The 13,450-nt window shown below is 42.5% G+C and overlaps 1 protein-coding gene across 11 annotated transcripts in view; it reads left to right on the forward strand.

Annotated features, from left to right (window-relative positions):
* Window positions 1–13,450, forward strand: part of R3HDM1 (R3H domain containing 1) — a 237,368-nt gene that overhangs the window by 190,069 nt on the left and 33,849 nt on the right. For all 11 annotated transcript variants that reach the window (XM_040358102.1, XM_040358101.1, XM_040358104.1 and 8 more), the window contains 5 exons: window positions 6,697–6,851; window positions 8,905–9,056; window positions 9,895–9,995; window positions 10,230–10,402; window positions 11,145–11,289. In XM_040358102.1, the coding sequence (XP_040214036.1) occupies window positions 6,697–6,851; window positions 8,905–9,056; window positions 9,895–9,995; window positions 10,230–10,402; window positions 11,145–11,289 (726 nt within the window). The remainder of the gene's footprint in view (window positions 1–6,696; window positions 6,852–8,904; window positions 9,057–9,894; window positions 9,996–10,229; window positions 10,403–11,144; window positions 11,290–13,450) is intronic.

Raw genomic sequence — 13,450 nt, forward strand, 5'->3', positions numbered from 1 at the left:
CAAACTTTAAAATGAATACAACAAAAACGGAGATTTTGAATATTAATATCCACAAAGACGAAGAACTATATTTGCGGAAGAAATACAATTTCTCCTGGCAAAGAGAGATAAAGTATCTGGGTATAAAAATGGCAAATACTTTGAAAAAAATATATAAAATAAACTTTATCCCCCTTCTCGACGAAATTAAAAGAGAAATTAAAACTATATACAATAGACCAATATCGTGGTTTGGGAGGATAAATGTGGTAAAAATGGTACTTATCCCCAAAATTTTGTATAAATTCCAAATGGTCCCAATTTATTTACCTCCGTCATATATCAAAATAATCAACTCCCTATTAAAGAAATACATATGGAACAATAAAAAACATAGAGTCTCTGCCCAAATTCTAAAACGAACTAAGAAAAAAGGCGGCCTGGCTGTACCTGACATTAGACTATACTATAACGCTTCGGTCCTCACACGGGTCATAGAATGGGCTAAAGAGTCACAGGATAAAAGGTGGATAAGTATTGAATGCACTTTAGCGAGGGCACAGTTAGGGAGACTAATCTGGAACCCCCCACAATGTAGAACCCTACACACGTCAACTCACGCAATCACACATAACGCTTTAAGGATATGGGATCGACTACACAAACAATTAAAAACTAAATTCAACTCACCCCTTATAGATTTGAAAGAAAACAAATTTTTTGCACCCGGGACTAAAGAGGTAGGTGGTAAGTGGATTAAAAATAGAACACAGTTAAAAGACATAATATTAAAGGGTAAAATTATGACCCTTCACGAAATCAGGATTGAAATGGAGGCACTCAACGAGTGGAGATACCTACAGTTGGTGTCATTCGTTAAGAGCCTCCCACACCCATTGAGGTCACGAGAGGAGTACACTGCACTGGAACATATGTGCAGTACCGAAAGCTCAAAAGGAAATATTTCCAAAGTATATATAAATATTTGCAGAAAATAGACGAGTCGGATACGCTAAATTACATACAAAAATGGGAGAGAGACCTAGGTGTTCCAAGGGGGAAGACGACTATAGGGAGAATCCTTAATTTGACGCATACGTCGGCGGTGGATGTAAAAACCGCCGAGATGAATTTCAAGTGTCTGACAGGATGGTACAATACCCCAGATAAAATGGCCAAATTCGGAGTAGGGGAGTCAGAGGAATGTTGGAGAGGATGTGAGGTAAGAGGAACGATGGCCCACCTGTGGTGGGACTGTGTAAAAATCAAAACGTTCTGGGGAAAAGTTTTGGCTTTGATAAAAGAGATAACTAAAAAAGAACTGGAAGATAGCCCTTGGATAGTCCTCTTTCATGGGGGAGAAACGCCACTGAACGAATATAGGGGATCACTGATCCCGCATTTGTTGAACTCTGCGAAACGATTGATACCCCTAAAATGGAGAAACCCGGTAAGCCCGCAAATATGGGAGTGGATCGACTCTGTAGAGGGTACCTATAGGAGGGAGAAAGTAAAATACGGTGTTGAAAAGAACAAGGCAGGAAATAAGGATATCTGGGAAACATGGATTGAATTCAAAAAGTCTCGGAAGTACGCAGAAAATATGAGAGCGGAATAAGAATGCAGCAGTATAGGAAATAAAAATACTAGGTGGAGTCGGGAGATGGTCTGGGGGGGGGTGGGAAGGGTAGTGGGGGGGGGGGGGGGGGGAGGAGAGGGAAGGGATAAGGATGGGATGATGCGCCACGTTATCACGTAATGATAGCATGTTGGACTTTGTATATGAGGAATGCTCTAGTCTGCCTAAATTGTTAAAGGGCTGAAAGAAGCTATGAAAAAAAAAAAAAAATATATATATAATTAAACTATATGCAAAAATAGAATAACAAATACAGAATCAAGTAAAAAAAAAAAAAAAAAGGTACCACAAATGATGCTATACCCGAAATAGAGACGGAATTATGAATAAAATCATGAGCAGGTCTCTTGCTGTGGGTATGTCTGACGTGGGAAAAAAAAAAAAAAAAAAAAAGGAACGCCCACTCCCGCGGGACTCGCAAGCCGGAAGCCACGGGTGAATATGCTGTACAAAGGTATGTACAGCATCAAAAAAAAAATAGCCTTAATCGTATTGTAATGTGGGGGGCCAGTGTAATAAAAAAAAAAGTAGTTTTTAGGGTGAACCACCCCTTTAAGAATGAATCTCTGGGCCAATTTCTATACAGAAGGGAGTTCTAACCTATTGAGCGCAATACTAGCACACGCAGTAAAGTAGCATACTGTCAAGTGAACCTCGGAAGTGACGGTTCAGAGATAATTTGCACCTGTGTTAAGACTTTAAGGCTGGACTCCAGGCAGATATTTTGACACAATTTTGACATATTTTGACACAAACTGATGCAGCTATGTATTCATCTGTTTTTTATTTCTTTTACCCAAATTCTTACTGTGAGACACTGTAAAGTCTACATAAAAACAATGCAATGATTTGCAAATCTCATACTGCCATATTTTATTTGCAGTAAAAAAAACTAATTAAACTGAGAAAATGCACAATTTTTTTTAAAAAATATAAGGTCATGTTAAAGCGACGCAGTGCCGAATCGCAAAAACTGGCCAGGTCCTTTAGCTGCCTAAAGGTCCGGGTCTTAAGTGGTTAAAGGGGACCCTGGGCCTAGATTTTGGCCGTTAAATTACACATTTTTAAAAAGCAGTGAAAACAAACCCTCTAGTTTTTTACTGTAAAGTTATACCTTCTAAACAAATACTCTAGTCATGATTTTTATTTATTTTTTTCAGTTTCTAGCACCTGCTGTGTGTTTCCACTAGAGGGCTGGCAGGCTGCAAAGATCTGTTCTAGACGAGATACAATGTCAATGCCTGCGTTGTGAAATTTGAAAATGTTTCTTCACAATAATTATAGATGCAGAGATAGATGGTGTCTGGTTTTAAAGTGTTTCTACTGCTTGACCAGAATATGTAACTACTACCAAGTGTGGATGGGCACAGGTTTACTAACACTGAAGCAGAGCAAAATGTTAGTTTTCTGTCCTGCCTGACAAGGCTGCATGGTGTGGCAGAGCTGTACCAGTATCTGGACTGGATGAACAAATATAAATCATTTGGCAGGTAAAACTGCTCCTTGTATGCATTTAATCTGTGTTTAGCTGTTTAACTGGAGTTCAGCTTTGAAGCAAACGTGCAACACCTTTTAGTGAACTTTTCATTATAATATTCTGTTAGATACTTGATAACACTGAAAATGTTAGGTTAAATGTTACTGATGATTTATTCTAAAATGGCACACAATGTGGTTTTTATGATGTCACGGGTACTTGTAATGACTCCATTGCATTGTTCAGATTTACATATTCGATAAACAGCCAGTGGCTCCCTAATTTTTGCTGTGTCAAAATCATTCTGTTACAGTTGGAAGAAATGTATGGTTTGTTTCTCACTGTAACGTAGCTATAACAGTCTAAAGTTGGGATCTACAAACTACGGCCCTCCAGGTGTTGCGGAACTACACATCCCATGAGGCATTGTAAACCTCTGACATTCACAGACATGACTAGGCATGATGGGAATTGTAGTTCCTGAACTGGAGGGCCATAGTTTGGGGACCCCTGAAATATAGTTTGCGATGGCCCTTTGTTTCATAAATTTTTTTTTTCCCTTTTTGGCATAAGTGGTTATTTTATATTGACGTCACCAAAGGGCCACACATAATGTTCAATATACGTAATGCTTGAGAGGACTGTCAGAACCTGCAGACCTAATAGAGGGAATGCAGGTCAGAGAGTGTGGAAAGGATATATTGTTGATGGGGATATCTTGCAGAAGACAATGGAAAACTGGGAACATGTTATATGAATCTAGTAGAGATCAATAGTATTACCCAAATCCAGGGTTTGACAAATTTGCTTGGAATCTAGGAGCCAGAAAACGCCCCTGTCCCGCCAAGCTTGTGCGCAGAAGCGAACGCATACGTAAACGGTGTTCAAACCACACACGTGAGGTATCGCCGTGATTGGTAGAGTGAGAGCAATAATTCTAGACCTCCTGTGTAACTCAAAACGTGCAACCTGTAGATTTTTTTTACACATCGCCTATGGAAATTTTAAAGGGTAAAAGTTTGTCGCCATTCCACGAGCAGACGCATTTTTGAAGCGTGACATGTTGGGTTATCAATTTACTCGGCGTAACATTATCTCTCACAATATAAAAAAATTAATTGGGCTAACTTTACTGTATTTTTTCCCAAAAAAGTGCGCTTGTAAGACCGCTGCGCAAATTAGGTGTGACAAAGTATTGCAACGACCGCCATTTTATTCTCTAGGGTGTTAGAATAAAAAATATATATAATGTTTGGGGGCTCTAATTGGAGGGAAGGAGATGGCAGTGAAAACACTGGGGAAGCTCCATTAGAATTGCTGGTTCACTTGTCATGCCAATGGCCATCACAAGATGGCGCCGGATCACAGAAGGATGCTTAGGCCTGCAGAAGGCGCAAAGCCGCGGCCTCCATTACCATTACAAAATCCGGGCACCCGGTCGCAATGGCGACTAGAATTAGCGCCCTGGAGAAGGCCGCAAAACCGTGGCCTTAATTACCTATTCGCGGCAGGCGAGGTGGGGGGGTGCACGGAGACACAGGATGGGGTATCCTGTGTCTCCGTGCACCCCCACGCGATCGGTAATTGAGGCCATGGTTTTGCGGCCTTCAGGGAGCCAATTCTAGTCTCTATTGCGACCGGGTGCCCGGGTTTTGTCAAATCCTGCCTCAATCAATGTTCCTTTTACAGACTGCTGAGGTCCGAGGGCCACACATTGTATACCAAAGGGCCACAGGTTGGGCACCAGGGCTTTACATTTTAAAAAAAAAAAGCCAATTATTGTTTGCACCCCTCTCAGTAGTAAATGGTTTGTCCCAATCCTGTAACTGCTACTTCTGTAGAACAGCGTTCCCAAAGCGATAAAGGAAAGCAAGCCTTAGAAAACGAATGCAACTGTCACATCTAACAATTGGTAATCTGCAATATAATGTTTGCTTTGGGGTTTAATATCACTTTAATATGCTGAAGCTGATATGAGGTTTGAGCGGTTTGCCTCAACCTGTCTTATGAAGGTAGATGTAGATAAAAGTAGAATTTTTCCTTTTTGAAAGCTCTGTGACGAGCCACCTTGGTGTTAAAATACACATTGGGAACGTTTTTTTTTTTTTTTTTTTTCGTGATTCAGATTAAATTGTGTCACCTTCAAAGATTAGCACTGACTGCAGCCCAAGGGTGGCTCAGCTCTTATGCCACTATTTAAGTTGATCTCTAATGATATGAGGATAAAGCCCTTTTACAATGACAGTAAATGTATGGTGCCTGGCAGCTGGCGGTGAAGGGGAGAGCCTCCATTTTTGAGGGTTTTTTTTTTTTTTCATATGCAAATTAAACAGTGTGCTGGATTTGCAGCATTCATCTCGGCTCCCCTTCCATGTTACCGCTGTGTGGGGAGCAGCACTTGATGTCTGCGCCTTTTATTGAAACACAGCGGGGTGTATTTGTTCTTGTTGAATGTGCAGACTGAGAATTCAATTTAAGTGAACGCTCTTCCCTTTTATTCTGCACGACACAAATGTCTTTCTAGTCATTGCCTCCCACTGCTGGGTCAAGGAGAATCCCGACTGGTGGTGGCTAAAGGACAAAACAAAAAGTTTATCTTCAGCCTTCAATGTGGTAATGGGATCTTTTGGATACATGCCAGAAAAACAGACATTTGTTTTTGGTTATTCCGAAAGTTGATTAAGTCTTCGTGTTTTTTTTTTTTGTTCTTTTCCTGTTTTCTATTTTTTCTGATATTATAATAATAATAATAATAATATTATTTATTATTATTTATTATTATTTTTTTTTATATTCTTTTTTCTTTTCTTCTGATTTTATTTTTTATTTTTTTTCATTTATTTTAGAGAAGTCGAATTTTTGTAAGCTGAACTGCAATTTATTAATTTTTGCCTTTTTAGTAAAGATTGACGACATTATTGGAACATGACTGGCATTAGGGCCTGCTTCTAAAAATGTCTGAAGGACTGCTGTTTGCCCATTGTTATGCCCCTCACTACACGTGACTGATGTGTATTCGGGCACACTGTTAACTCTTCTCATACCAATGCATTCCAGTAGGCGCAGAATCCTTTTGAACTTTTATTAGTACAAGATAGAGTAAAACTGAAACGGATACAAACAAGTACAATTAGTAAATAATCACACAATTAGAGCATCCCTAACTAGCTAGAGACACAAAGATAAACGTACCGGAGATGGATCGGTATGGCTAACGTGGGATAGAACTCAGCAGACATGTGCTTGCTTCCAAGGAGAAAATGGAAAGAAAGGCCTGAAGATGGTGCAAAGCATTCTGGGAAGGAAATACGGAGGCTTGCATGGACCAAAACTAACCAGATATTCTAACTAACTGAATTGAATGGAAATGGTGCAGTTAAACAAAATGTCCATTAGATGGCAGCAGTGATTTAATTCAAACAAACTAAAGTCAATGAAGACTATGAGCCTTATTTAATGAAGGCATGACACCCATAGTAACCAATCAGGTTTTTGTCTATGGTGCCCAGTGTGCTTCAACAGTCAGTTGCTTCTACTATCTATCTTCCCTGTGTGTATTGATCCCCTTTTTGTTTACTCCTCCTATCTTTTCTCTTTTCAGGTTACACGACTGTAATGCCCAGCCAGCAACCAAACTACCAGGGTATGATGAATGTCCAGCAGCAGAATCAGGCCTTGGTTAGTGGCCAGCCTGGCAGTCTATCCAATCCTATTCAGGGTGTGATGGTGCAGTACTCCTCAATGCCCTCTTACCAGGTATTATTATGAATTAGGTTTTTAGCAATTAGGTCACCTATAAACGTAGCACCTCTCCGAAACACCCAATATGTAATCCTTGGTCCTTCGATCCAGCCGAGTGCCAAAGCCCAGGAGCCTGCTTCACTTCACGCTATGCTCAAGGAAAATCCGCTGCATGCCGATATTGTCTGGAAAGTCTAGTTAAAGCGGAGTTCCACCCAAAAATGTGAGAGGGTTACCGACTCCTCCGTTAGGGCGGGATACCTCCAAAGCTAAAGGATCACTAAAGAAAAATTTGGGGGAAGGAGTAAAGATGCCCCAAGAAGGCAATCAGGAGGATCAGCACTGCCCAGGGGCCTTAGGTACATGTGGGTCCCACAATAATCTTGCATTACATCATACTTGCCAACTGTCCTGGATTTGCTGGGACATTTTATGTTTTTACTAAACTGTCCCGATATGGTTGTGTTTTCTGCGTTCCCCCCTCTGTACTGTGCCCTTCTGCGTCCCCCCCCCCCTGTACTGTGCCCTTCTGCGTTTCCCCCCCCTGTACTGTGCCCTTCTGCGTTTCCCCCCCCCCCGTACTGTGCCCTTCTGCGTTCCCCCCCCCCCCCCTGTACGTGTGCCCTTCTGCGTTTCCCCCCCCCCCTGTACTGTGCCCTTCTGCGTTTCCCCCCCCCCCCCTGTACTGTTGTGCCCTCTCTGCGTTTCTCCCCCCCCCCCCCCCTGTACTGTGCCCTTCTGCGTTTTCCCCCCCCCTGTACTGTGCCCTTCTGCATTCCCCCCCCCCCCCCTGTACTGTGCCCTTCTGCGTTTCCCCCCCCCCTGTACTGTGCCCTTCTGCGTTTCCCCCCCCCCCTGTAACAGTGCCCTTCTGCGTTTCTCCCCCCCCCCTGTACTGTGCCCTTCTGCGTTTCCTTCCCCCCCCTGTACTGGTGCCCTTCTGCGTTTTCCCCCCCTGTACAGGTGCCCTTCTGCGTTCCTCCCCCCCCTGTACTGTGCCCCCCCCTGTACTGTGCCCTTCTGCATTCCCCCCTGTACTGTGCCCTTCTGCGTCCCCCCCCCCCCCCCTGTACTGTTCTCTTTGTGTTGACTAGTCTTTGATCTATGAAATGTTTTTCCTTTTTGTAAAATCAATTTTATTGAAAGGAATAATGGATATATGTTTAATTCTATCAACTATTTATACTTTATTTCTTGAAAGTACGTGTGTAAATTGGGGCAAGCTAGTATGGGCCGCCAGAGCATTACTTTGCCCAGGGGCCCATGATGCTATTAAGATGGCCCTGGGTACAACATTTAGCAACTCATATGGTTGATGATTAAGAGGCACATCCAAGTATGCAGGTATTCGGGTTAATGTCCACATAGACTTGTAGCAAAACTACAAGTCCCATCGTGCTTGTGGGTGTCATGCTTGTGGCTGTCAGTCTTGCTATGCCTCATGGGACTTGTAGTTCTGCAACAGCTGGAGGTCTGCTAATTGCATATCCCTGACATAGACCATCCTCTGCACTGCCGACTCTTAACGCTATACATCTGCAATCATGACTGCGAAGACTACCCTGCAGTAGAGTGATCTGAAAGTGAGGCTTGAAGCGCTTATGGAGCGCAGCGTGGAAGGGATGACGTCGATGGCAGTGCGGAGGATGTGGACAGCTTTACCCCGGATCCCTGCATACTTGGATGTGCCTCCTTTAATCATCAACCATGTGAGTTTCTAAATGTTGTTGTACTTTCATTAAAAATAACCATTTTGCTACTTGGAGGCGCCTCTCTTCTATTTTTATTCTCAGTTGTGACACTGCTTGTATAGCAAGACATTGTTTGTATATCAAGTCAAAATTTATAAAAAAAAATTGTTGCTTGTCTTGGAAAGTTGCTCTTTAACCAAGGTTTTACTGTATTTTTAAATTTGAAAAAATCTGAAGTGGTTCTTATCATCATTCAAATGGATGTTTATTAGAGAACAAAAAACCCACAGCTGGGAATGATACCTTCTGGTTGCAGTGATGTAGGCTTCTGCCTTGACCATTGTGGATGACTTATGTTTTTATTTTTATTTTTTCAGGTACCAGTTCGGCAAGGCTCCCAGTCTGTACCCCAACAGCCATATCACCAACAGGTGCTCATCCCTAACCAGTCCAACCAGGGGCACTTATCGACCGCAGGGATGCCCGTCTATTACAGCGTCATTTCTCCAGGGCAACAAAATAACTTGAGGTAAAATCTGATTGTATTGTGTGGAAACACACAACATAGTGTTATTGACCTCTTTTGGGTTGGTTGTCATAAATAACATGACCGTATTTATTCTAAGTTGAGGATGCTTTTACAATATACCCTTGATTACGGAACACCAATGAATATGTTGCACCCAATGCTTCTTGCCGTATTTGCTGGACTCATTTCTTTTAATACAATGTACAGACTGTCTGCAAGGCCTCATTTCACCCAAGTGTACCGATCTGTATGCCTGTTCAAAGGGTCATCCAGGATGTACAGGGGCTTCGTACCGGCAGCCTGTTGAAGTCGATGATGGCCAGCTGCACAGACCTCTGCATGTACATCCATGCTGGTCCAAAGCGCGAACCAGAACGCAGACAATAATGTATTCTTATCCATGCATTGGACTCGTGCAGATGCACACTCCGGGATGCGATTGGAGATTTGTGGAGCCCGTGGCCTGTCATTGATTTCAACGGGCTGCCAGTACGAAACACACCTGTGCGCCCGCAAGGACTAAAGATGGCCCTTTGCACAGGTGTAGGAATAAATACACCAGTGTGAATGATCCCTTATAATTTGTGTTTTTATATTTGATATACTTTTCTATGTTTTGTGTGTCTTATTTTGGAAAAAATAAATCTGATAAAGTTCAAAATCTTTAGATTTTTCTGAAGAAATAAATGTTTGAACACAGGATATATGTGATTGATGGTCCACAAAACATTTACTTGACTGTAGTAAAGTGATTGCGTGACATGTTGCTCTCATAATCTGAAAACTGTGGCAGTGTTTCCCGTGTTGTGTAATGCAAATCAATCCTGTATATTTTCAGCTCGTCGATGGGATATATGCACCCTCCAGGGTCTGACCAGATGCAGTTCCCTAGAGCAACCTCTCCGTGTTCTCAAGCACTGCATGGTCCTCCGTGTACAGGTACGTGAAGAGATGTTATATTTTACTGCCCTACTGTGCCTGGATTAATACAAAGTTCACGTATTGCTGTTCATTGAACTTCTTTGTACTCACTTAACTTTTCACATTAATTTTTTTGGTGAAATTAGGCACTTGTGTACTAGCCTTTTGTTTTGTTTGTTGGTTTCCAGCCGCAGCATTGATTTATAATTATCTCTAAATATCACAAATAACTTTTCCTAATTTTTTTTTTAGCTGTACCAGCACCTCCCCCTGGTGGCGGAATGGTAATGATGCAGCTCAACGTTCCCAACAACCCACCACCTCAAACACATTCGCCACCTCAGTGGAAGCCAAATAAATATTATTGTGACCATCAGAGGGCACATAAAACCGTAGAATATGGCAGCCTAGATCATTCTACACAGGTAAGGAGGAGGATGTAATCCAAATGATGACAATCTGCAACACTAAGGCTACTTTTCACACTGGAACGGTAATGCGCCGCTTTTCCACTGTTATAGTGGCGCTTTTTGGGCGTTGGCAGGGTGCTTTTAACGGCCGAATTAAGGGTTAAAGGTGCCCGTGTTGAGGCGCTGCCGAATCGCTTTGCAGGCGCTTTGGCAGTGCTGCCCATTCATTCCAATGGGCAGGAGCTGTGGTGTATAACACCGCTCCTGCGCCCCACCCCCAAAGATGCTGCTTGCATTACTTTTTTTTCCCATTCTGCAAGCACACCGCCCCAGTGTGAAAGCCCTTGGGTGTGGAAAGGGGCTTGGTATGACAAAACTCGGGTTTATATACATGCTAGTATGTCTAACACAAAAAAGTACCCTCTATTGCTCTCCAACTCCTTCCAAAATGTTAGTTTTCTTTTTTTCTTTTCTTCTTTTGCTGTTGCTGTACATTAATATATACATTTCCAAGCCGGCACCAGCTGCCCACTTGCAGTATAATTACTGAGAGCAGTCAGCAGGAGGTTAAAGAAACATTTGTACTATATCTAGATACTTTTACATAAAAACTAGTTGCTGTGAGAATTTTATATAGCTGTATTTAAAATATTCTAAATGTTAGGAGTATTACAGTAAGGTGTGTGTGTGTGTGTGTGTGTGTATAATATATATATAATTTCTGCTTATTTCACCTGTATTTTGTCTCTCCTTACAGCATAGTTCCCACATTAGCAGTCCTGTCACATCACCCAATCAGTCGCCAGTTCCTGTGCAGTTAGCCAACATGAAAAACATCCGCCCGGGTTTAACGCCTCTCCCTTTAGTTCCACATTTTTCTAGACCTTTTGTTCCTGGCCAAGGTGAGAGGCTTTTTGTTTTCCATACTGTTCCCTTGAAGAGTACTTTTGTATCTTTTGTCATTGAATGACCTTTGTAAAGCATATCCCATGTCAGTACAGAAAACCACATGCTAATATTAAGCTGGTTCACATTTCACTGAGCCCAAATTCCATGTGTAAACGGTATACTGTAGCAGCCATATTTGCTTAGGCTGCATACAGAGAGCTTACATTCTGGTTTATTCTCATGAGCCTTAGTCTGGCCATTCATTATACAATTCCCATGTACAATTTTCCTTTAGATTTACCAAAACCATATAATACCAGGTCAAACCTAAACCCTTTCAATTTGTATACAATCAGGCAGGCCAAGTCTAAAGGAAGTTAAATAAGAAAATTTGTATAATGTATGGTCAGCCTTGCTTAAAGCGGTGGTTCACCCTATAAAAAATTTCTAACACTACATCCAGCCCAGTTCTGCAAATAAAATTACACTGATTTTTTTTTTTTTGTCGCTGTAGATAGCGTTTATCCTTGGAATTCACCGCGGCTTCCGGGTAGGGAATCCCGCGGGAGTGGGCGTTCCTATTGACATGCTAAACGACGGCGCGTACAGCGCGTCACGACTTCCCGAAAGAAGCTCGGCTCTATTCGGCACCGGCACTGAATAGAGCCGACCCGAGCTTCGTGAAGTCGTGTGACGCGCTGTACGCGCCGTCGTTAAGCATGTCAATCAATTGGCATGTCAATAGAACGCCCACTCCCGCGGGATTCCCTATCTCCAAAGCCGCGGTGAATTCTAGGGATAAACGCTATCTACGGCGACAAAAAAAAAGGTCAGTGTAATTTATTTGCAGAACTGGGCTGGATGTAGTGTTAGAATTTTTTTATAGGGTGAACCACCGCTTTAAGAGGAGGATTGCAGCATTTTGTGCAACCAACAAACCAGAATTTTTTATTTTTTTGCAGTGGGCTGTTTTATCAGTTTGGCGTGCCAACTACCACAGAGCCAGTAATTCTAACTGGCACACCCAAGCTCTTTGCAACAGGGTCTTTCATCTTTTATTTGCTTTGTAGTTCATACCATTTGCCATTTTACACAGAAGATCTATCCTGTATGGGCAGTTTAAACTATGACTGTTACTTTTCTGGTATAAACACACTGGGGGTTATTTACGAAAGACAGATCCACTTTGCACTACAAGTACAAACTGAAATTGTTGGTACTAGATTGATGGATCTGAAAGCCTTACATTGCATGAGGTCTAGTAGTTACAGCTCTATCACAACTCACCCAGAGGGTGCAAACTAGAAATGCAAAGTGCACTTGAAATTGCATTGGAAGTGCAGTCGCTGTAGATCCGATGGGGACATGCAAGGGGAATTAAACAGCGTTTTAGCTTACGCATGATTGTATAATAAAATCTGCAGAGCTTCCCCTCATTTCAAGCGGGAGTTCACCCAAAAACATTTTTTTAACATTAGATTGATGCTCATTTTGTCTAGGGGAATCGGGTAGTTTTTGTTAAAATCGAAGCAGTACTTACCGTTTTAGAGAGCGATCTTCTCCGCCGCTTCCGGGTATGGTCTTCGGACTGGCGTTCCTATTTGATTGACAGGCTTCCGATGGTCGCATACATCGCATCACGAGTAGCCGAAAAATGCCGAACGTCGGTGCGGCTCTATACGCACCGACGTGCAAGAGTGGATTTGCCTTTCTTAAATAACCCCCTCTGGTCAGTTGTGATTAGAGCTGTAACCAATAGACCTTATGCAATGGTAGAATTTCAGTCAGCTCCATCAACCTAGTACCAACATTGGCATTGAAAATGAAAAGGCAGCCCAACACCCTACACCCCCTTCCGTATTCCTTGCTGTGCTTTACCTCTGTTGGTGTCCACACAGCCGGTGCAGCGGTCCATGAATTTGAAATCCCTGCTCCTTCTGCAGGGCTTTCTGGACAGATTTGAGTGATTCTGATTGGTCAGCGCAAGCACATCATATCACCCTGAACTGTCTTTGACGCCCTGCACAGAGAGGAGGGAGACCAGCGATTTCAAATGCCCAGATCACTGCATGGGCACTGACAGCTCATTACCCACGAAGGGAAGTACAGCAGGGAAGGCATGGTATAGGGCAGTGATGACTAACCTTGGCACCCCAGATGTTTTGGAACTACATT

This window comes from Rana temporaria, chromosome 6 (genome assembly GCF_905171775.1).
Source record: "Rana temporaria chromosome 6, aRanTem1.1, whole genome shotgun sequence".
Taxonomy (NCBI): Eukaryota; Metazoa; Chordata; class Amphibia; order Anura; family Ranidae; genus Rana; species Rana temporaria.